The sequence below is a fragment of the Amblyomma americanum genome, chromosome 1, assembly GCF_052857255.1.
Source record: "Amblyomma americanum isolate KBUSLIRL-KWMA chromosome 1, ASM5285725v1, whole genome shotgun sequence".
Lineage (NCBI taxonomy): Eukaryota > Metazoa > Arthropoda > Arachnida > Ixodida > Ixodidae > Amblyomma > Amblyomma americanum.
In genome coordinates this window covers 116,742,662-116,766,905 of record NC_135497.1, presented here as the reverse complement: position 1 = coordinate 116,766,905, position 24,244 = coordinate 116,742,662, and the positions used below count along the sequence as shown (strand labels likewise).

The 24,244-nt window shown below is 43.8% G+C and overlaps 2 protein-coding genes across 2 annotated transcripts; both read left to right on the top strand.

Annotated features, from left to right (window-relative positions):
• Window positions 1-3,088: 3,088 nt before the first annotated feature.
• LOC144135132 (uncharacterized) lies at window positions 3,089-5,001 on the top strand. The gene is made up of 2 exons (XM_077667885.1): window positions 3,089-3,616; window positions 4,334-5,001. The coding sequence occupies exons 1-2, from the start codon at window positions 3,390-3,392 to the stop codon at window positions 4,728-4,730; spliced, it is 624 nt and encodes a 207-aa protein (XP_077524011.1). The 5' UTR covers window positions 3,089-3,389; the 3' UTR covers window positions 4,731-5,001.
• Window positions 5,002-10,511: 5,510 nt separating this feature from the next.
• Window positions 10,512-12,233, top strand: LOC144113317 (uncharacterized). Its single transcript, XM_077646310.1, has 2 exons — window positions 10,512-11,074; window positions 11,792-12,233. Exons 1-2 carry the CDS (start codon window positions 10,512-10,514, stop codon window positions 12,231-12,233), a joined length of 1,005 nt encoding a protein of 334 aa, XP_077502436.1.
• Window positions 12,234-24,244: the final 12,011 nt, after the last annotated feature.

Sequence of the window (24,244 nt, the reverse complement as noted above, 5' to 3'; positions counted from 1 at the left end):
GTCAGGTTCTCGTTGTATGAAATAATGTTGTTCGATGGCCTGCACATTTTTTCCCCTATCTTGGAGCACTTGACTGAGATTGTGTCTGTGTGTCTCCACTGCACGTGTCCTTTAATTTGCATGCACTGTGATCCATGTCACTGACTGTTTCCAGAATAAACCATTTCTCGCGAACACTGCGGGGTCAACATTCTTTATTGTCCTGTCTCATTTATTGTTTGCTCTTTCGAAATATTTGTTCATAGCGTTGTAGAACTTTTACTGCATTCTTATTTGGCGCTTCCACAGCTCGGAACTCTTTTTGCCTGGCTGCATGAAAATCCTGCCCGAGCAGCTTCTGCTCTTCTAGGAGAACAGGGAAATCGAGACAAGTTGACTTGCCTCTTTATTGTCTTCATATACATTTTTGCACGACAACAAATCTGCATCTCTTGAGGCAGTACTATTTTCTGTCACTTTGTGAATCAAGACTATGTTCTAAATTTAACACTTAACACGGGAAAACAGGTCATATTGGGGTGGTGTGTGTATAAATAATAAGACCCATCAGTTTAAATATACTGCTATTCTACCGGATATCATAGCCCAGTTATAGAGCTCTCTTTTCAATGACAAAGGAAAACTCGCTTTGCTTAAGAACGAAAACTAACTTAACAAACACAAACGAATTGCAGATATGCTCAATAATGTTGCATATATACAGTCAGAAAATAGGCGATTAAGAAATCTAGAATACGTTTTCGGCGCTCATGTATAATAAACCAGCTTTCTAAATTCCTTCTGAACTTTACGATCAGTTAAAAAATAATTGCTCTCGCCAAGTCCTTTGGGCTACTCTACAGCACAGTGCCAAAGTCGGTCCCAGACTCTTTTGACGAAAACTGGATCCGCCGCTAACTGGTTGCAAGGAACAATGCACAACATACCAGGTACCTTAAGAGAGGCCCACAAAGGAGTCGGTTCCTCGTCAACGGCAAAATGGAAAGTTGCAGACAGCCACTTGTTAATCGGGGCACGGCGCAGTACTCACCACTGTGCTAATTAAACCCGACGAATGAACGTAATCTTTTCACACAAATCTGTCTCTTGCATCTAAAATTATAATCACAATGCTGCAGAATCGGGAAGAAAACCGCCACTGCTGACCAAAAGCCGGCGCCAGCTCACTGACAACGGATTTCACGGTATGCATCCATTTAAGCGATTCTGAACAAAACGAGATTTCTCATTCAAGACACGCGAAATGCGACTTGCGATGAAAAAAAATGTGCGAAAAAAAAAGAAGTTTCACAATGCGGGATTTGAAGCCACGCACCTCCGGTTGCATGTCGATACTCCGGAGTGACACGTTAAAAGACACCGCCACAGAATAGCATTTTTTTTTCTATATTGAAACACGGCCCCAGACAGCGCGCAGTGATACACCTTTCTTTATTTTTTCGCGGCTACTTCCGTAGCCTTCACAGCGTTGATGTTTGAAACGGGGTATAATAGAAATTGCTTGTGAGCGATTTAAGATGGGATAGCATACCAATTTATTATACAGCACACACACCGCTTTTCCCAAAGCCGACTTGTTAAAACTGTTCGCATTCCAGGCCTTCCTTTAGAACAACCATTCAGAGGCTTGATCCTGTTCTTAAGCTCTCCCTAAATTCATCTGTGTAGTCGCGTAAAATGACTCAACTACACACAGGTAACATGGGCTTACTTAATTTGCGTATAGTTTTTAATTAATTAATCTTATTTATCAGTGCATGTCGATAATAACAACACGGCAGCTATAACCGCGAGCTGTCAAAGGGCGTCCCCTCTGGCTGACGTGGGCTAATAATAATAATAATAATAATAATAATAATAATAATAATAATAATTGGTTTTTTGGGAAAGGAAATGGCGCAGTATCTGTCGCATATATCGTTGGACACCTGAACCACGTCGTAAGGAACGGGATAAAGGAGGGAGTGAAAGAATAAAGGAAGAATAGGTGCCGTAGTGGAGGGCTCCGGAATAATTTCGACCACCTGGGGATCTTTACCGTGCACTGACATCGCACAGCACACGGGCGCCTTAGCGTTTTTCCTCCATAAAAACGCATGCGCTAAGGCAAAATAAAATTAATTCCGGAGCCCTCCACTACGGCGCATCCTTCTTCCATTCTTCTTTCCCTCCATCCTTTATCCCTTCCCTTACGGCGCGTTTCAGGTGTCCAACGATATATAAGTCAGATACTGCGCCATTTCCTTCTCTCAAAAACCTATTATTATTATTATTATTATTATTATTATTATTATTATTATTATTATTATTATTATTATTATTATTATTATTATTATTATTATTATTATTATTATTATTATTATTATTATTATTATTATTATTATTATTATTATTCCGATTGAAAGCGCCAACTGACTCACTCTCTGTGCACACCTCAATTGCGCCTTCAGGGAATAGATTGAGAAGGGAGTGGTGGCAGCTGTCATGAAATTTTGTCTTCTGTTATAATACAGTTTTCCCTTTGAAGCATATGCGCTATTCGCGCACGCACCATACCACGGACTGTCATCCATGGACACACACAAAGGGACGTTTATTATATACTGATTGGAAAAAATTTTGTTTGCATATGTACACATGCCAAGGTTACCAGATACATTGACATTCACAAGCATAGACATATAATACGCTAAGCATGTAAGGTGAGCCAATTAAAGAGGTACCATAAGCATCTTTGAGCAACTATACTCCGTTTCAAACATCATGTGGAACGCTGTCAAACCTAGCGCTCTTTTTTTGCGCTGCCTGCGTCCACGACACAAATTAGTGCGTTGCTTTTGGTGAGCGAAAAATAACAAATGCTTTGCCGGCAGGCTTCGTAGATAATACATTTGTCGTCAGCGTGACAAAAAGCTCTCTTATTGCGAGCGAATCGATCGAGAGCAGTGACTTTGTATTTTACGTTTGTCGTCATTTTCCATTTCACGTTTTTGCTGTGCCCGCAACCCTGGCCGCCGTGTTTACTTTTCCGGCTCCCTTTCACTTTTGAGAGAATGGCGTCCAGCACAGCGTCCGTGGCCACCTCTCCTGTACGCGTTTTCTCGAAGGTTTACACATCCTAGCTGTCAAGGCACGCCAAGCAAGTAATTGCAAATGTGTACTCTCGTACCAGGACCCGTTTTCCGGAGAAGTCTGTTCGGGAAGCACTGAGTGCTGCGAGCGAGGATACCAGAGTATCTCCCCGTACCGTTGCCAAAATCAAGGCGGAGCGTCTGTGTGGGCCTTTGGCGTATCCGAAGAAAAGACCTCGCGACGTGAAGATCTCAAGCTTGCGAACAGTCAAGAAGGACAACTTCACAGTCCATGTCATCCGTCTGAAAGGGCACAGTATGTACGCGAAGAGGGATGTCCCAACACTGGACAGTGTGCTAAAGGCTGTCAGTGAGGACGATGACCTGCCTAACCTCAAGAAAACGACGTTGTGGATGTTGATGAAGGACGTCGGATTCACATTTGAAAAAAGAAAACGGAATCTTGCGCTGATCGAGCGAAGTGACATCATTGCCTGGCGTCGCATCTACCTACGGGCGATCAAGGAATTCCGAAGTCAGGGCAGGTACGAGTCGATCCTTACTTATTTTCTTACGCAGCACGTTTAGACTGGCTTCATATAGAGCTTGATGTTAGCGTTGCAGCCTCGTAGTCGTAACAGCGAGTGTTGCTTGAGACTAACACATTTTAAAAGAAATCGTCTTAACCACGTTGCTGTCGCCGACCTTTTGCGTGGAGGTGACGTTTCCCGGCCAGCTTTGCACTACGTTTGGGTCGGGCACGTGTCTGCATGGGTCAGATTGAATCGCTAAATCCCAATTGGTGCGGCAAGCAAAAACAACAAAACTGCCAAAAATGCCGTAGCACTGCAATGGGTAGTGCCATCTCGTCGTCACCGTAGGAACGAATGAACACCCACTGTACGCTGCCCGTCGCTCCGGTGGCGCGAGTTACTGGTGCTACTGCTGAGAACGTTGAAAGCTTTTGTTCGCAGTCGCCGTGAGTGAAGAGATTTTAAATGTGTCCGAGTTATTCAAGTACCCCATGCCAACATACAGTGAATATAAACTGGCTATCAAAAGCCGCCTGGGCGCTAAATATAATCCCAAACAAGGGACCAATAAAGCCGAGATAAATCTTTTTCTCGATTAACTTTGAGTGGCTGTTAGTGAGACAGTGGTCAGCAGTGTGTTTGTTTCAGTGTGTTGCCTACTCACATGCTGCAGTGTGTTTGTTTATTTAGAAGCTTTGACTCGTGTGCGCGGTGGCTTCGCATTTACAGGTGCATCATCTACCTACATGAAACCTGGATCGACGCAGGGCACATAAAAGAATACGTCTGGCGGGACAAGACTGTGAAGTCATCTCAGGATGCCTTCCTGAAAGGTTTAACAACGGAATTGGCTGCGCCTTCGGGCAAAGGGGCCCGTTTGATCCTTGTACATGTTGGGGGCAGTGCAACAGGATTCGTGCGAGACGCTGCTGGCTTCTTCAGAGCAAAAAAGAGAAAACATGCTGACTACTACTCTGAGATAGATGACTACTTTGAGAGCTGTTTCACCGACAAGCTTTTTACAAACATTCCGGCCAATATCACTGTCGTCATGGTCAATGCTCCATATCATAGCTCGGCTCTTGAAAAATCACCTACCAAGTCTCCGCGCAAAGCTGATATTTAGCTTTGGCTCACAAAGAAAGGTGTTCCGTGGTCACAGGACATGGTGAGGGCAGAACTGCTGGAGCTTTCTCAAAAGGTCAACACACCCAGCGTTGCGTACCGCATCGACACCCTGGCAGCTACGCATGGCCGCGAAGTGCTTCGTTTACCAAAGTACCACTGCGAGTTTAATCCCATTGAACTTGTCTGGAGCCAGGTGAAAAGATACATGGCAGTCGCAAGAAATGTTTCACTTTGGCCGAAGTGGAAAAATTGCTGCCGGAAGCACTAGCGTCTGTAGGCCACGAAAATTGGCAAATCTGCTGTGTTCATGTGGAGCAAGCTGAGGCTGAAGTATGGCAACGCGATATGATTGTTGACGCTGAAACTGAACCGGTTGTCTTCAGCATTTGTGACTTGTTCAACTCCTCTTCTGATGAGTTGAGCACTCATTTCAGTGATTAAGATTTAAGTGGCATTGAGGAACTTGTTTGACTTCGAATGGTTCTGGAACTTGTTTGACTTCGAATGGTTGTGTAATACACAAGCTAATGAGAGGAGAGAGATGACTCATCGGCATGCTGTGATCACCTTTGTGTGTGTGTGTGTGTGTGTGTGTTTGTGTGTGTGTGTGTGTGTGTGTGTGTGTGTGTGTGTGTGTGTGTGTGTGTGTGTGTGTGTGTGTGTGTGTGTGTGTGTGTGTGTGTGTGTGTGTGTGTGTGTGTGTGTGTGTGTGTGTGTGTGTGTGTGTGTGTGTGTGTGTGTGTGTGTGTGTGTGTGTGTGTGTGTGTGTGTGTGTGTGTGTGTGTGTGTGTGTGTGTGTGTGTGTGTGTGTGTGTGTGTGTGTGTGTGTGTGTGTGTGTGTGTGTGTGTGTGTGTGTGTGTGTGTGTGTGTGTGTGTGTGTGTGTGTGTGTGTGTGTGTGTGTGTGTGTGTGTGTGTGTGTGTGTGTGTGTGTGTGTGTGTGTGTGTGTGTGTGTGTGTGTGTGTGTGTGTGTGTGTGTGTGTGTGTGTGTGTGTGTGTGTGTGTGTGTGTGTGTGTGTGTGTGTGTGTGTGTGTGTGTGTGTGTGTGTGTGTGTGTGTGTGTGTGTGTGTGTGTGTGTGTGTGTGTGTGTGTGTGTGTGTGTGTGTGTGTGTGTGTGTGTGTGTGTGTGTGTGTGTGTGTGTGTGTGTGTGTGTGTGTGTGTGTGTGTGTGTGTGTGTGTGTGTGTGTGTGTGTGTGTGTGTGTGTGTGTGTGTGTGTGTGTGTGTGTGTGTGTGTGTGTGTGTGTGTGTGTGTGTGTGTGTGTGTGTGTGTGTGTGTGTGTGTGTGTGTGTGTGTGTGTGTGTGTGTGTGTGTGTGTGTGTGTGTGTGTGTGTGTGTGTGTGTGTGTGTGTGTGTGTGTGTGTGTGTGTGTGTGTGTGTGTGTGTGTGTGTGTGTGTGTGTGTGTGTGTGTGTGTGTGTGTGTGTGTGTGTGTGTGTGTGTGTGTGTGTGTGTGTGTGTGTGTGTGTGTGTGTGTGTGTGTGTGTGTGTGTGTGTGTGTGTGTGTGTGTGTGTGTGTGTGTGTGTGTGTGTGTGTGTGTGTGTGTGTGTGTGTGTGTGTGTGTGTGTGTGTGTGTGTGTGTGTGTGTGTGTGTGTGTGTGTGTGTGTGTGTGTGTGTGTGTGTGTGTGTGTGTGTGTGTGTGTGTGTGTGTGTGTGTGTGTGTGTGTGTGTGTGTGTGTGTGTGTGTGTGTGTGTGTGTGTGTGTGTGTGTGTGTGTGTGTGTGTGTGTGTGTGTGTGTGTGTGTGTGTGTGTGTGTGTGTGTGTGTGTGTGTGTGTGTGTGTGTGTGTGTGTGTGTGTGTGTGTGTGTGTGTGTGTGTGTGTGTGTGTGTGTGTGTGTGTGTGTGTGTGTGTGTGTGTGTGTGTGTGTGTGTGTGTGTGTGTGTGTGTGTGTGTGTGTGTGTGTGTGTGTGTGTGTGTGTGTGTGTGTGTGTGTGTGTGTGTGTGTGTGTGAGAGAGAGAGAGAGAGAGAGAGAGGACACATCGCCATGCTGTCGTCACTCATGTGTGTGCATGTGTGTAAAGCACATGCTCATTAGCATGAAATTGTATCCAGTAGTAACCTGTAGTGTAGGTGTTGAGGTGGATGTAAAGGACGTGGTGGTAGCGGCGGAGGAGGAGGTTGTGGGGGTGCTGGTGGTGCGTGGTCGTGTTAATTGTGTCTGTATAGAAGTAGAATTTGTAAGGGACTGCAAATAGTACTTTTTCCAATTACAATACGAATAGTGTTACACGTCGTCAATGTGTGCAGTTTTTGGAAGATTCATTGCAGAAAAATACACTGGAGCTTAATCAAGCGCTGTGTAAATTATTCGAAAAGTATCTGAAATATTTAGAGAAAATTCATTACGTTTAAAATAATTTTCAACATGTACTGTTTGATTCGTTCGACTAATTAAACAGAAATTTATTCAATTTGCTGTCCAAAAATTTCGAACATTCACACACCCCAAAAATGGGCCTCATTTTGTGTGTGAAGGTTGCGAATGGTATATATGGGCGTCTGATCTTGATTTCCTGAAAAGGGAGTCCTGGTTTGGTGTTGTCTTGCGTTACTGTCAATATCTGGTCGCTTCGACATTTTATGCAATGCTGCAGTGCCAGTGTGAGGTAGCCAATACTGTATGTTTTGTCCTTAATTTTGGGGTGTGTGAATGATTTCAACCTGGCTCTTCCTTGTTTCAAGTAATGTTTTTGTTAGTACATGTCCCAAGAATTTGATTTTGTTGACTGAAAATGCACTGCTTTTTGATTCCTGTACGGACATTGGTCAGGTTCTCGTTGTATGAAATAATGTTGTTCGATGGCCTGCACATTTTTTCCCCTATCTTGGAGCACTTGACTGAGATTGTGTCTGTGTGTCTCCACTGCACGTGTCCTTTAATTTGCATGCACTGTGATCCATGTCACTGACTGTTTCCAGAATAAACCATTTCTCGCGAACACTGCGGGGTCAACATTCTTTATTGTCCTGTCTCATTTATTGTTTGCTCTTTCGAAATATTTGTTCATAGCGTTGTAGAACTTTTACTGCATTCTTATTTGGCGCTTCCACAGCTCGGAACTCTTTTTGCCTCGCTGCATGAAAATCCTGCCTGTGCAGCTTCTGCTCTTCTAGGAGAACAGGGAAATCGAGACAAGTTGACTTGCCTCTTTATTGTCTTCATATACATTTTTGCACGACAACAAATCTGCATCTCTTGAGGCAGTACTATTTTCTGTCCCTTTGTGAATCAAGACTATGTTCTAAATTTAACACTTAACACGGGAAAACAGGTCATATTGGAGTGGTGTGTGTATAAATAATTTGACCCATCAGTTTAAATATACTGCTATTCTACCGGATATCATAGCCCAGTTATAGAGCTCTCTTTTCAATGAAAAAGGAAAACTCGCTTTGCTTAAGAACGAAAAATAACTTAACAAACACAAACGAATTGCAGATATGCTCAATAATGTTGCATATATACAGTCGGAAAATAGGCGATGAAGAAATCTAGAATACGTTTTCGGCGCTCATGTATGATAAACCAGCTTTCTAAATTCCTTCTGAATTTTACGATCAGTTAAAAAATAATTCCTCTCGCCAAGTCCTTTGGGCTACTCTACAGCACAGTGCCAAAGTCGGTCCCAGACTCTTTTGGCGAAAACTGGATCCGCCGCTAACTGGTTGCAAGGAACAATGCATAACATGCCAGGTACCTTAAGAGAGGCCCACAAAGGAGTCGGTTCCTCGTCAACGGCAAAATGGAAAGTTGCAGACAGCCACTTGTTAATCGGGGCACGGCGCAGTACTCACCACTGTGCTAATTAAACCCGACGAATGAACGTAATCTTTTCACACAAATCTGTCTCTTGCATCTAAAATTATAATCACAATGCTGCAGAATCGGGAAGAAAACCGCCACTGCTGACCAAAAGCCGGCGCCAGCTCACTGACAACGGATTTCACGGTATGCATCCATTTAAGCGATTCTGAACAAAACGAGATTTCTCATTCAAGACACGCGAAATGCGACTTGCGATGAAAAAAAAATGTGCGAAAATAAAAGAAGTTTCACAATGCGGGATTTGAAGCCACGCACCTCCGGTTGCATGTCGATACTCCGGAGTGACACGTTAAAAGACACCGCCACAGAATAGCATTTTTTTTTCTTTATTGAAACACGGCCCCAGACAGCGCGCAGTGATACCCCTTTCTTTATTTTTTCGCGGCTACTTCCGTAGCCTTCACAGCGTTGATGTTTGAAACGGGGTATAATAGAAATTGCTTGTGAACGATTTAAGATGGGATAGCATACCAATTTATTATACAGCACACACACCGCTTTTCCCAAAGCCGACTTGTTAAAACTGTTCGCATTCCAGGCCTTCCTTTAGAACAACCATTCAGAGGCTTGATCCTGTTCTTAAGCTCTCCCTAAATTCATCTGTGTAGTCGCGTAAAATGACTCAACTACACACAGGTAACATGGGCTTACTTAATTTGCGTATAGTTTTTAATTAATTAATCTTATTTATCAATGCATGTCGATAATAACAACACGGCACCTATAACCGCGAGCTGTCAAAGGGCGTCCCCTCTGGCTGACGTGGGCTAATAATAATAATAATATTAATTGGTTTTTTGGGAAAGGAAATGGCGCAGTATCTGTCGCATATATCGTTGGACACCTGAACCACGTCGTAAGGAACGGGATAAAGGAGGGAGTGAAAGAATAAAGGAAGAATAGGTGCCGTAGTGGAGGGCTCCGGAATAATTTCGACCACCTGGGGATCTTTACCGTGCACTGACATCGCACAGCACACGGGCGCCTCAGCGTTTTTCCTCCATAAAAACGCATGCGCTAAGGCAAAATAAAATTAATTCCGGAGCCCTCCACTACGGCGCATCCTTCTTCCATTCTTCTTTCCCTCCATCCTTTATCCCTTCCCTTACGGCGCGTTTCAGGTGTCCAACGATATATAAGTCAGATACTGCGCCATTTCCTTCTCTCAAAAACCTATTATTATTATTATTATTATTATTATTATTATTATTATTATTATTATTATTATTATTATTATTATTATTATTATTATTATTATTATTATTATTATTATTATTATTATTATTATTCCGATTGAAAGCGCCAACTGACTCACTCTCTGTGCACACCTCAATTGCGCCTTCAGGGAATAGATTGAGAAGGGAGTGGTGGCAGCTGTCATGAACTTTTGTCTTCTGTTATAATACAGTTTTCCCTTTGAAGCATATGCGCTATTCGCGCACGCACCATACCACGGACTGTCATCCATGGACACACACAAAGGGACGTTTATTATATACTGATTGGAAAAAATTTTGTTTGCATATGTACACATGCCAAGGTTACCAGATACATTGACATTCACAAGCATAGACATATAATACGCTAAGCATGTAAGGTGAGCCAATTAAAGAGGTACCATAAGCATCTTTGAGCAACTATACTCCGTTTCAAACATCATGTGGAACGCTGTCAAACCTAGCGCTCTTTTTTTGCGCTGCCTGCGTCCACGACACAAATTAGTGCGTTGCTTTTGGTGAGCGAAAAATAACAAATGCTTTGCCGGCAGGCTTCGTAGATAATACATTTGTCGTCAGCGTGACAAAAAGCTCTCTTATTGCGAGCGAATCGATCGAGAGCAGTGATTTTGTATTTTACGTTTGTCGTCATTTTCCATTTCACGTTTTTGCTGTGCCCGCAACCCTGGCCGCCGTGTTTACTTTTCCGGCTCCCTTTCACTTTTGAGAAAATGGCGTCCAGCACAGCGTCCGTGGCCACCTCTCCTGTACGCGTTTTCTCGAAGGTTTACACATCCAAGCTCTCAAGGCACGCCAAGCAAGTAATTGCAAATGTGTACTCTCGTACCAGGACCCGTTTTCCGGAGAAGTCTGTTCGGGAAGCACTGAGTGCTGCGAGCGAGGATACCGGAGTATCTCCCCGTACCGTTGCCAAAATCAAGGCGGAGCGTCTGTGTGGGCCTTTGGCGTATCCGAAGAAAAGACCTCGCGACGTGAAGATCTCAAGCTTGCGAACAGCCAAGAAGGACAACTTCACAGTCCATGTCATCCGTCTGAAAGGGCACAGTATGTACGCGAAGAGGGATGTCCCAACACTGGACAGTGTGCTAAAGGCTGTCAGTGAGGACGATGACCTGCCTAACCTCAAGAAAACGACGTTGTGGATGTTGATGAAGGACGTCGGATTCACATTTGAAAAAAGAAAACGGAATCTTGCGCTGATCGAGCGAAGTGACATCATTGCCTGGCGTCGCATCTACCTACGGGCGATCAAGGAATTCCGAAGTCAGGGCAGGTACGAGTCGATCCTTACTTATTTTCTTACGCAGCACGTTTAGACTGGCTTCATATAGAGCTTGATGTTAGTGTTGCAGCCTCGTAGTCGTAACAGCGAGTGTTGCTTGAGACTAACACATTTTAAAAGAAATAGTCTTAACCACGTTGCTGTCGCCGACCTTTTGCGTGGAGGTGACGTTTCCCGGCCAGCTTTGCACTACGTTTGGGTCGGGCACGTGTCTGCATGGGTCAGATTGAATCGCTAAATCCCAATTGGTGCGGCAAGCAAAAACAACAAAACTGCCAAAAATGCCGTAGCACTGCAATGGGTAGTGCCATCTCGTCGTCACCGTAGGAACGAATGAACACCCACTGTACGCTGCCCGTCGCTCCGGTGGCGCGAGTTACTGGTGCTACTGCTGAGAACGTTGAAAGCTTTTGTTCGCAGTCGCCGTGAGTGAAGAGATTTTAAATGTGTCCGAGTTATTCAAGTACCCCATGCCAACATACAGTGAATATAAACTGGCTATCAAAAGCCGCCTGGGCGCTAAATATAATCCCAAACAAGGGACCAATAAAGCCGAGATAAATCTTTTTCTCGATTAACTTTGAGTGGCTGTTAGTGAGACAGTGGTCAGCAGTGTGTTTGTTTCAGTGTGTTGCCTACTCACATGCTGCAGTGTGTTTGTTTATTTAGAAGCTTTGACTCGTGCGCGCGGTGGCTTCGCATTTACAGGTGCATCATCTACCTACATGAAACCTGGATCGACGCAGGGCACATAAAAGAATACGTCTGGCGGGACAAGACTGTGAAGTCATCTCAGGATGCCTTCCTGAAAGGTTTAACAACGGAATTGGCTGCGCCTTCGGGCAAAGGGGCCCGTTTGATCCTTGTACATGTTGGGGGCAGTGCAACAGGATTCGTGCGAGACGCTGCTGGCTTCTTCAGAGCAAAAAAGAGAAAACATGCTGACTACTACTCTGAGATAGATGACTACTTTGAGAGCTGTTTCACCGACAGCTTTTTACAAACATTCCGGCCAATATCACTGTCGTCATGGTCAATGCTCCATATCATAGCTCGGCTCTTGAAAAATCACCTACCAAGTCTCCGCGCAAAGCTGATATTTAGCTTTGGCTCACAAAGAAAGGTGTTCCGTGGTCACAGGACATGGTGAGGGCAGAACTGCTGGAGCTTTCTCAAAAGGTCAACACACCCAGCGTTGCGTACCGCATCGACACCCTGGCAGCTACGCATGGCCGCGAAGTGCTTCGTTTACCAAAGTACCACTGCGAGTTTAATCCCATTGAACTTGTCTGGAGCCAGGTGAAAAGATACATGGCAGTCGCAAGAAATGTTTCACTTTGGCCGAAGTGGAAAAATTGCTGCCGGAAGCACTAGCGTCTGTAGGCCACGAAAATTGGCAAATCTTCTGTGTTCATGTGGAGCAAGCTGAGGCTGAAGTATGGCAACGCGATATGATTGTTGACGCTGAAACTGAACCGGTTGTCTTCAGCATTTGTGACTTGTTCAACTCCTCTTCTGATGAGTTGAGCACTCATTTCAGTGATTAAGATTTAAGTGGCATTGAGGAACTTGTTTGACTTCGAATGGTTCTGGAACTTGTTTGACTTCGAATGGTTGTGTAATACACAAGCTAATGAGAGGAGAGAGATGACTCATCGGCATGCTGTGATCACCTTTGTGTGTGTGTGTGTGTGTGTGTGTGTGTGTGTGTGTGTGTGTGTGTGTGTGTGTGTGTGTGTGTGTGTGTGTGTGTGTGTGTGTGTGTGTGTGTGTGTGTGTGTGTGTGTGTGTGTGTGTGTGTGTGTGTGTGTGTGTGTGTGTGTGTGTGTGTGTGTGTGTGTGTGTGTGTGTGTGTGTGTGTGTGTGTGTGTGTGTGTGTGTGTGTGTGTGTGTGTGTGTGTGTGTGTGTGTGTGTGTGAGAGAGAGAGGACACATCGCCATGCTGTCGTCACTCTTGTGTGTGCATGTGTGTAAAGCACATGCTCATTAGCATGAAATTGTATCCGGTAGTAACCTGTAGTGTAGGTGTTGAGGTGGATGTAAAGGACGTGGTGGTAGCGGCGGAAGAGGAGGTTGTGGGGGTGCTGGTGGTGCGTGGTCGTGTTAATTGTGTCTGTATAGAAGTAGAATTTGTGGTGGTAGTGGTTTTATTGAAAATAATAGTAAAAAGGAAGGAAAAGATTTTTGCTAGCCCCGGCATCTGCCATCGATACTGAAGCACCTGAGCTGGGGCAGCGGAAATAAAGGACAGCAGGCAGAATGGAGAAATGAAATGAAAGAATTTGTAAGAGAGTACAAATAGTACTTTTTCCAATTACAATACGAATAGTGTTACACGTCGTCAATGTGTGCAGTTTTTGAAAGATTCATTGCAGAAAAATACACTGGAGCTTAATCAAGCGCTGTGTAAATTATTCGAAAAGTATCTGAAATATTTAGAGAAAATTCATTACGTTTAAAATAATTTTGAACATGTACTGTCTGATTCGTTCGACTAATTGAACTGGAATTTATTCAATTTGATGTCCAAAAATTTCGAAAATTCGCACACCCCTAAAAATGGGCCTCATTTTGTGTGTGAAGGCTGGAAATGGTATATATGGGTGTCTGATCTTGATGTCCTGAAAAGGGAGTCCTGGTTTGGTGTTGTCTTGCGTTACTGTCAATCTCTGGTCGCTTCGACATTTTATGCAATGCTGCAGTGCCAATGTGAGGTAGCCAATACTGTATGTTTTGTTCTTAACTTTGGGGTGTTAAAGATTTAAAGCTGGCTCTTCCTCGTTTCAGTGTGAATTTGTTTGTTTCAAGTAATGTTTTTGTTAGTACATGTCCCAAGAATTTGATTTTGTTGACTGAAAATGCACTGCTTTTTGAATCCTGTACGGACATTGGTCAGGTTCTCGTTGTATGAAATAATGTTGTTCGATGGCCTGCACATTTTTCCCCTATCTTGGAGCACTTGACTGAGATTGTGTCTGTGTGTCTCCACTGCACGTGTCCTTTAATTTGTATGCACTGTGATCCATGCCACTGACTGTTTCCAGAATAAACCATTTCTCGCGAACACTGCGGGGTCAACATTCTTTATTGTCCTGTCTCATTTATTGTTTGCTCTTTCGAAATATTTCTTCATAGCGTTGTAGAACTTTTACTGCATTCTTATTTGGCGCTTCCACAGCTCGGAACTCTTTTTGCCTGGCTGCATAAAAATCCTTCCTGAGCAGCTTCTGCTCTTCTAGGAGAACAGGGAAATCGAGAAAAGTTGACTTGCCTCTTTATTGTCTTCATATACATTTTTGCACGACAGCAAATCTGCATCTCTTGAGGCAGTACTCTTTTCTGTCACTTTGTGAATCAAGACTATGTTCTAAATTTAACACTTAACACGGGAAAACAGGCCATATTTGGGTGGTGTGTGTATAAATAATTTGACCCATCAGTTTAAATATACTGCTATTCTACCGGATATCATAACCCAGTTATAGAGCTCTCTTTTCAATGACAAAGGAAAACGCGCTTTGCTTAAGAACGAAAACTAACTTAACAAACATAAACGAATTGCAGATATGCTCAAGAATGTTGCATATATACAGTCAGAAAATAGGCGATTAAGAAATCTAGAATACGTTTTCTGCGCTCATGTATGATAAAGCAGCTTTCTAAATTCCTTCTGAACTTTACGATCAGTAAAAAATAATTGCTCTCGCCAAGTCCTTCGGGCTACTCTACAGCACAGTGCCAAAGTCGGTCCCAGACTCTTTTTGCGAAAACTGGATCCGCCGCTAACTGGTTGCAAGGAGCAATGCATAACATGCCAGGTAGCTTAAGAGAGGCCCACAAAGTACTCGGTTCCTCGGCAACGGCAAAATGGAAAGTTGCAGACGGCCACTTGTTAATCGGGGCACGGCGCAGTACTCACCACTGTGCTAATTAAACCCGACGAATGAACGTAATCTTTTCACACAAAAATTTCCCTTGCATCTAAAATTATAATCACAATGCTGCAGAATCGGGAAGAAAACCGCCACTGCTGACCAAAAGCCGGCGCCAGCTCACTGACAACGGATTTCACGGTATGCATCCATTTAAGCGATTCTGAACAAAACGAGATTTCTCATTCAAGACACGCGAAATGCGACTTGCGATGAAAAAAAATGTGCGAAAAAAAAAGAAGTTTCACAATGCGGGATTTGAAGCCACGCACCTCCGGTTGCATGTCGATACTCCGGAGTGACACGTTAGAAGATACTGCCACAGAATAGCATTTTGTTTTCTTTATTGAAACACGGCCCCAGACAGCGCGCAGTGATACACCTTTCTTTATTTTTTCGCGGCTACTTCCGTAGCCTTCACAGCGTTGATGTTTGAAACGGGGTATAATAGAAATTGCTTGTGAGCGATTTAAGATGGGATAGCATACCAAATTACTATACAGCACACACACCGCTTTTCCCAAAGCCGACTTGTTAAAACTGTTCGCATTCCAGGCCTTCCTTCAGAACAACCATTCAGAGGCTTGATCCTGATCTTAAGCTCTCCCTAAATTCATCTGTGTAGTCGCGTAAAATGACTCAACTACACACAGGTAACATGGACTTACTTAATTTGCGTATAGTTTTTAATTAACTTATCTTATTTATCCATGCATCTCGAAAACAACAACACGGCACATATAACCGCGAGCTGTCAAAGGGCGTCCGCTCTGGCTGACGTGGGCTAATAATAATAATAATAATTGGTTTTTTGGGGAAAGGAAATGGCGCAGTATCTGTCGCATATATCGGTGGACACCTGAACCACGCCGTAAGGGACGGGATAAAGGAGGGAGTGTAAGAAGAAAGGAAGAATAGGTGCCGTAGTGGAGGGCTCCGGAATAATTTCGACCACCTGGGGATCTTTAACGTGCACTGACATCGCACAGCACACGGGCGCCTTAGCGTTTTTCCTCCATAAAAACGCGTGCTCTAAGGCAAAATAAAGTTAATTCCGGAGCCTTCCACTACGGCGCCTCCTTCTTACTTTCTTCTTTCACTCCCTCCTTTATCCCTTCCCTTACGGCGCGTTTCAGGTGTCCAACGATATATAAGACAGATATTTCGCCATTTCCTTTCCCCAAAAACCAAATAATAATAATAATAATAATAATAATAATAATAATAATAATAATAATAATAATAATAATAATAATAATAATATAATAATATAATAATAATCAATCAATCAATCAATCAATCTTTATTTTTCGGTGCCCAGAAACAACCCAAAGGTCTTGGTGCTGGTACACCATTCACACGCACAAACTGTAAATTTATTTCACTACAAAGGAAGACACTCAGGGGAGGTAATGCAGCAGTCAAGGCGATAGAAATAAAAAAGACATATAAACTAGGCGTGACAGCAAGCATGAAGCAAAAAAGCGAAAACAAGAAAACAGCGAGAACAGCGGTAAATGAAAACAGCTAGAACAGGCAACAGACATATAAATAACTAATGAAACAATAAACAAAGAGAATGAACGACCGATAACAGCCAAGTACAGCATATAGCAAAATACAAACAAGAATAAAGCCAATACTAATATGAACGAATATGAAACCTCTGAAATACAAGCTAGAAATACAATCATACACAATAAGAAACGTAATTAGTGAACGCATTACAGACAATCAGGCGTGAGTATACAGTATTAAAGAAATAATATCAATGAAAACAAGTACACGTGATGAACAATTAAGGAGAGAAAAAACAATATAATACCGGTGCAAACGCACAAGTGTAGTAAAGACAAAATGCATGAAAGGGGAAGTTATGTATGAGAAAAAGAGTGCTCAAAGTGGAACGTCACGGACATCCAATATAAAGGCAGGGAAAGAATTTTCGAATATATCAAGGTGAGGACAAAGAGAATTAAACAACTTTTGCATTCTGTCCAGAGGGGAGAGGGAGTGCAGGAGCGCAGAAACTTGGAATGGTCTGAATTCCCTTATGCTCTTTCGCGGTACACGCAAAAGGATACGCGCTAGGAGCTGAGGGCATAGAATGTGACCATGAAGAAGTTTATACAAGAAAATTACATCTGCCCTCACGCGACGGCAGCTAAGAGAAGGAAGCTGCAGTGAGTTACTCCGTCTGGGACGAGAGCTGGAAGTTTTGCAAGAAAACCGATGTTGAAATATGCGTAAAAACTTTAGCTGAACTCTGTCGATTTTTTCACAGTTCGACTGGCAAGTGCCGTTCCAAACAACAGACGCTTATTCCAAAAGCGGCAAGCATATGGAGAGGTAGAGCTTTAAGAAAGGAAGTGGGGATCAAAACTCTCTCGAAAGCCTGCAGATGAAGCCGAGTGTACGCATAGCCCGTAGAGCAATGCGTTTTGTATGAGAGGAGAAGCTGAGGCTACGGTCGAAAAGTACGCCGAGGTCATTAATTTCATCAACCCTGGGCAGCGGCCTACCATTCACAGAATAAGAGTAGAGAAGACTGTGCGTTTTACGCGTAAATGAGACAACCTTGGTTTTAGATGAATTGAGAGTGAGCACATTCTTCAAGCACCAATCAGAGAAGGCGGATATGTCAGATTGCAATGACAAGCAATCGTGAAGAGTATGTATTGCCTTGAACATTTTTATATCGTCCGCATAAAGGAGAAAGGAGTTTTTGACCACGGAGGAAACGTCATTGATAAAAACAGAGAACAGAAGCGGGCCTAATACCGAGCCTTGAGGAACTCCGCTGGTTGGAGTGTAAACAAATGAGGTCTGTCCATTTACACTGACAAAGCAGGACCGATCAAGAAGATAGTTGCGTAGGAGGGCTACAATTGAAACGTCGATCTCAAACAGCAGAAGCTTTTGAAGAAGTAATGAGTGAGTAACAACGTCGAAAGCTTTGCTCAAATCACAGTACACAGCGTCTACCTGACTCCTCTGAAGGACTTCAGCTGATGTATACGTCATAAAAGTCACAAGGTTAGTTGTAGTAGAACGACCTTTTATGAAACCATGCTGATTATGAATGATTACATTTTTGAGGTGGAAGGAAAGTACTTTGTGCAAAGCTAATTCAAAAAGCTTAGAGGTTGCACAAAGAAGAGAAATGGGGCGGTAGTTCGAAACATCAGATTTGTTTCCTGATTTGAAGACAGGGAAAACACGCGCCGTTTTCCACACGCGGGGAAATGCAGAATTTTTCAAACAGTTATTAAATATCGTGGTTAAAACAGGGACGAAGGTACTATTGAAGGCTTTTATTATGGCGGCTGGAATGCCATCAGGTCCAGGGGATAAAGATGGTTTCAAACACTTAAGACTCTCACTTACTAACTTCTCGTCGAGAAGAACGGAATTATGTGCACCAGCTGGAAGGCACACGGAGTCGAAAAGTGGAGATTTGTACACGGAGGAAAAGTGTTGAGCAAAGCCGTCAGCGACATTCCGAATTTCATTCCCATGAGAGTCAACTAAGTGAATATGACTATCAGATTTATTCGAACGCTTGCGAACGTATCGCCAGAATTCAGTAGGACGATTAGAGGCACTGTTCTCTAAATAATCAAGGTAGGACTCATGATCCCGCTTGTACAGGCGTTTGCAAAGGGAACGCAAGCGGCGAAATTCATCTGCCCATGTATCCAGCCCAGGGCGTTTCGCTTTATGGTGGGCCCGCTCCTTAAGTTTCAGCGCTGTTCTAAGTTCTTTGGAAAACCAGAACGGAAACTTGCTGCGAGCAGGAGTATGCAGAGGTATGTACTGGCGCATACCATTGAGAACTATTTCAGTGAAGCGACTGACTTGTTCGTCAACATCGCTGATTTCGCTTAAAACAGACCAGTCGACAGAAGAGAAGAAACCGAAGAGACCAACGTAGTCGCCAAGTGCGTAAGCGAAACGGGGGGAATTCCCCGCACGATTTGAATTAGCAGAAGGTGGGACAGAAACCGAAGCCGTTATTAGAATTGGAGGATGAAATTTGTCACAGCGAGTAAGTGAGATGTCAGATGACGAGACTCGAACATTTTCAAAATTAGATAAACAAATGTCAAGAACATTACCACAACAGTTTTCAATTAAATTGTGTTGCTGCAAGGTGTTAAAAGCTATGAAATCTAAAAGCCGGTTGCACTTACTAACTACATAATGATTGTTGTGTGAATATGTAAAGGTATTCCAGTTAATACCTGGATAATAATAATAATAATAATAATAATAATAATAATAATAATAATAATAATAATAATAATAATAATAATAATAATAATTTTATTGCACAAAAGAATTCAAAGTACAAGAAACGGGCCTGTCAAAGCCACCAATGGCTTGAAGGACTTGGCCCGGCAAAATCAGCGGACGAGTGTGCAATATTCACTCGACGCATAACAGGGTGAATGCAGGGGTATTAACAGTTAAGAGGCTAAACTAAGAGGCTAATAATAATAATAATAATAATAATCAATCAATCAATCAATCAATCAATCAATCTTTATTTTTCGGTGCCCAGGAACAACCCAAAGGTCTTGGTGCTGGTACACCATTCACACGCACAAAATGTAAATTTATTTCACTACAAAGGAAGACACTCAGGGGAGGTAATGCAGCAGTCAAGGCGATAGAAAAAAAAAAAGACATATAAACTAGGCGTGACAGCAAGCATGAAGCAAAAAAGCGAAAACAGCGGTAAATGAAAACAGCTAGAACAGGCAACAGACATATAAATAACTAATGAAACAATAAACAAAGAGAATGAACGACCGATAACAGCCAAGTACAGCATATAGCAAAATACAAACAAGAATAAAGCCAATACTAATATGAACGAATATGAAACCTCTGAAATACAAACTAGAAATACAATCATACACAATAAGAGACGTAATTAGTGAACGCGTTACAATCAGGCGTGAGTATACAGTATTAAAGAAATAATATTAATGACAACAAGTACACGTGATGAACAATTAAGGAGAGAAAAAAGCAATATAATACCAGTGCAAACGCACAAGTGTAGTAAAGACAAAATGCATGAAAGGGGAAGTTATGTATGAGAAAAAGAGTGCTCAAAGTGGAACGTCACGGACATCCAATATAAAGGAAGGGAGAGAATTTTCGAATATATCTAGGTGAGGACAAAGAGAAACAACTTTTGCATTCTGTCCAGAGAGGAGAGGGAGTGCAGGAGCGCAGAAACTTGGAATGGTCTGAATTCCCTTATGCTCTTTCGCGGTACACGCAAAAGGATACGCGCTAGGAGCTGAGGGCATAGAATGTGACCATGAAGAAGTTTATACAAGAAAATTATATCTGCCCTCACGCGACGGCAGCTAAGAGAAGGAAGCTGCAGTGAGTTACTCCGTCTGGGACGAGAGCTGGAAGTTTTGCAAGAAAACCGATGTTGAAATATGCGTAAAAACTTTAGCTGAACTCTATCGATTTTTTCACAGTTTGACTGGCAAGTGCCGTTCCAAACAACAGACGCATATTCCAAAAGCGGCAAGCATATGGAGAGGTAGAGCTTTAAGAAAGGAAGTGGGGATCGAAACTCTCTCGAAAGCCTGCAGATGAGGCCGAGTGTACGCATAGCCCGTAGAGCAATGCGTTTTGTATGAGAGGAGAAGCTGAGGCTACGGTCGAAAAGTACGCCGAGGTCATTAATTTCATCAACCCTGGGCAGCGGCCTACCATTCACAGAATAAGAGTAGAGAAGACTGTGCGTTTTACGCGTAAATGAGACAACCTTGGTTTTAGATGAATTGAGAGTGAGCCCATTCTTCAAGCACCAATCAGAGAAGGCGGATATGTCAGATTGCAATGACAAGCAATCGTGAAGAGTATGTATTGCCTTGAACATTTTTATATCGTCCGCATAAAGGAGAAATGAGGAGTTTTTGACCACGGAGGAAACGTCATTGATAAAAACAGAGAACAGAAGCGGGCCTAATACCGAGCCCTGAGGAACACCGCTGGTTGGAGTGTAAACAAATGAGGTCTGTCCATTTACACTGACAAAGCAGGACCGATCAAGAAGATAGTTGCGTAGGAGGGCTACAATTGAAACGTCGATCTCAAACAGCAGAAGCTTTTGAAGAAGTAATGAGTGAGTAACAACGTCGAAAGCTTTGCTCAAATCACAGTACACAGCGTCTACCTGACTCCTCTGAAGGACTTCAGCTGATGTATACGTCATAAAAGTCACAAGGTTAGTTGTAGTAGACGACCTTTTATGAAACCATGCTGATTATGAATAATTACATTTTTGAGGTGGAAGGAAAGTACTTTGTGCAAAGCTAATTCAAAAAGCTTAGAGGTTGCACAAAGAAGAGAAATGGGGCGGTAGTTCGAAACATCAGATTTGTTTCCTGATTTGAAGACAGGGAAAACACGCGCCGTTTTCCATACGCGGGGAAAGGCAGAATTTTTCAAACAGTTATTAAATATCGTGGTTAAAACTGGGACGAAGGTACTATTGAAGGCTTTTATTATGGCGGCTGGAATGCCATCAGGTCCAGGGGACAAAGATGGTTTCAAACACTTAATACTCTCACTTACTAACTTCTCGTCGAGAAGAACGGAATTATGTGCGCCAGCTGGAAGGCACACGGAGTCGCAACGTGGAGATTTGTACACGGAGGAAAAGTGTTGAGCAAAGCCGTCAGCGACATCCCGAATTTCATTCCCATGAGAGTCAACTAAGTGAATATGACTATCAGATTTATTCGAACGCTTGCGAACGTATCGCCAGAATTCTGTAGGACGATTAGAGGCACTATTCTCTAAATATTCAAGATAGGACTCATGATCCCGCTTGTACAGGCGTTTGCAAAGGGAACGCAAGCGGCGAAATTCATCCGCCCATGTATTCAGCCCAGGGCGTTTCGCTTTATGGTGGGCCCGCTCCTTAAGTTTCAGCGCTGTTCTAAGTTCTTTGGAAAACCAGAACGGAAACTTGCTGCGAGTAGGAGTGTGCACAGGTATGTACTGGCGCATACCATTGAGAACTATTTCAGTGAAGCGACTGACTTGTTCGTCAACATCGCTGATTTCGCCTAAAACAGACCAGTCGACAGAAGAGAAGAAACCGAAGAGACCAACATAGTCGCCAAGTGCGTAAGCGAAACGGGGGGAATTCCCCGCACGATTTGAATTAGCAGATGGTGGGACAGAAACCGAAGCCGTTATTAGAATTGGAGGATGAAATTTGTCACAGCGAGTAAGTGAGATGTCAGATGACGAGACTCGAACATTTTCAAAATTAGATAAACAAATGTCAAGAACATTACCACAACAGTTTTCAATTAAATTGTGTTGCTGCAAGGTGTTAAAAGCTATGAAATCTAAAAGCCGGTTGCACTTACTAACTACATAATGATTGTTGTGTGAATATGTAAAGGTATTCCAGTATAATAATAATAATAATAATTATTATTATTATTATTATTATTATTATTATTATTATTATTATTATTATTATTATTATTATTATTATTATTATTATTATTATTATTATTATTATTATTATTATTATTCCGATTTAAAGCGCCAACTGACTCACTCTCTGTGGACACCTAAATCGCGCCTTCAGGGAATTGATTGAAGAGGGAGTGGTGGCAGCTGTGATGAACTTTTTTTTCCCCCTCCCTGCGGGGAGGGACCCTCACTACAGAGCTCCTACGGCCTCTGCTGTCAGCTGGGGAGCCTAAGAAAGCGGTAGGCTTTGGTGTGGAGCAGTTTCCATGCAACCGCTTTCACCTGGGCCATAGGGCCTGGGTCCAAACACCTCCTTGTACATAATAAATGTTTACCACCACAACCACCTCGAGTGCAGTGGGGCCGTACGGGGGCCCAAGGACCTGCATGTCCTAAACTCCCCTGTGTCCATTAAACTTTTCACCACCACCTTCCTCGATTCCGCGTCAGGTGTTTGTGTGGCGAGGGGTACGTATGTCGATTAACAGATGGGGCTGAAGGAATGCGCAGCACTGTACGAACACCGGCTCTGACGGTCTGGAGCCTTCGTGCGGGACTCGGTTATAATAAGCTCGGGCGATAGCGCGCGCGCTGGTTTTCTTCGGAGGTAGTGGTGACCAGGTGTGGAAATAACATCGGCTGGTTGGTGTGCTCTGCTTTTGAGGATATGATGTGCGGGGGCGCATATTCTGCCCCTGCCGTAACTGCGGCAGACAGCTTGAGAGCTGGTGATGATGTAGGTTTGTTTCTTGCTCCTCAATGGAGAGTATTGCGAGAGAGATGGCTGCCTCTTCTGCCTCCAGAGTGCTCGTTGTTCATGTGGGGGAGGGAGGGAAGGGAGTAAATGCCTGCAGAGTGCGATAAACGTTGGGTGCCGCCGATGCCGACCGGGATGCATTGTTTGTCGTGACGGTATATGTGCGGGTTGCACGCACTCCAGAGACAACCCGACAGGCTTGGAAAGTTTTGAGGTGAAAAGCTTCACTACGTCAGCTTTTCGAGCCGTCGGCGCGGCCGCAAATTTGACCTTGAATGTAGCAAGAGGTCAGTGTGGCCGCAAGCTTCACCTTGAATATAGGTAGAGGTCAACCCATGAGAAATGACGCCTGTCTCCCATATCTCGCTGGACACCCAAACTGCGTCCGTAAGAGAAGGTAAGTGAAAAAAAGCAGGATGCGACAGCGTGTTGCAGCGTTGCCAAGGGATCCACGGAACGCCATTGTCCGTTCGGCGCGACGCCTTGCCCGGACAATTTAAGTAAAGGAAACATGTCTCGGTGGTGGCTGAGTGGTTAGGGCGCTCGGCTACTGATTCGGAGTTCCAGGGTTCGAACCCGACCGCGGCGGCTGCGTTTCGATGGAGGCGAAACGCTAAGGCGCCCGTGTGCAGTGCGATGTCAGTGCATGCTAAAGTTCCTCTGGTGGCCGAAATTATTCCGCAGCCCTCCACTACGACACCTCTTTCTTCCTTTCTTCTTTCACTCCCTCCTTTATCCCTTCCCTTACGGCGCGGTTCAGGTGTCCGCCGAGATGTGAGCAAGATACTGCGTCATTTCCTTTCCTTAACAACCAACAACCAATTATAGAAGAAAGGGAGGGAATTAACAAGGAGAACAGGAGCCGCATTAGAATCCCCTTTCCCCAAAAAATTGGCAGTGGCTTAGCTCAGCTATGCCAGGATATACATGGCGATAGCTGTAGTT

What these genes read in the sequence shown, in the direction of transcription:
- LOC144113317 (XM_077646310.1), top strand. Translation starts at nt 10,512, where the DNA reads ATGGCGTCCAGCACAGCGTCCGTGGCCACCTCTCCTGTACGCGTTTTC. An exon ending in GAATTCCGAAGTCAGGGCAG is followed by an intron (nt 11,075 to 11,791) that starts GTACGAGTCGAT and finishes TCGCATTTACAG; the next exon opens with GTGCATCATCTACCTACATG.
- LOC144135132 (XM_077667885.1), top strand. Translation starts at nt 3,390, where the DNA reads ATGTACGCGAAGAGGGATGTCCCAACACTGGACAGTGTGCTAAAGGCT. An exon ending in GAATTCCGAAGTCAGGGCAG is followed by an intron (nt 3,617 to 4,333) that starts GTACGAGTCGAT and finishes TCGCATTTACAG; the next exon opens with GTGCATCATCTACCTACATG.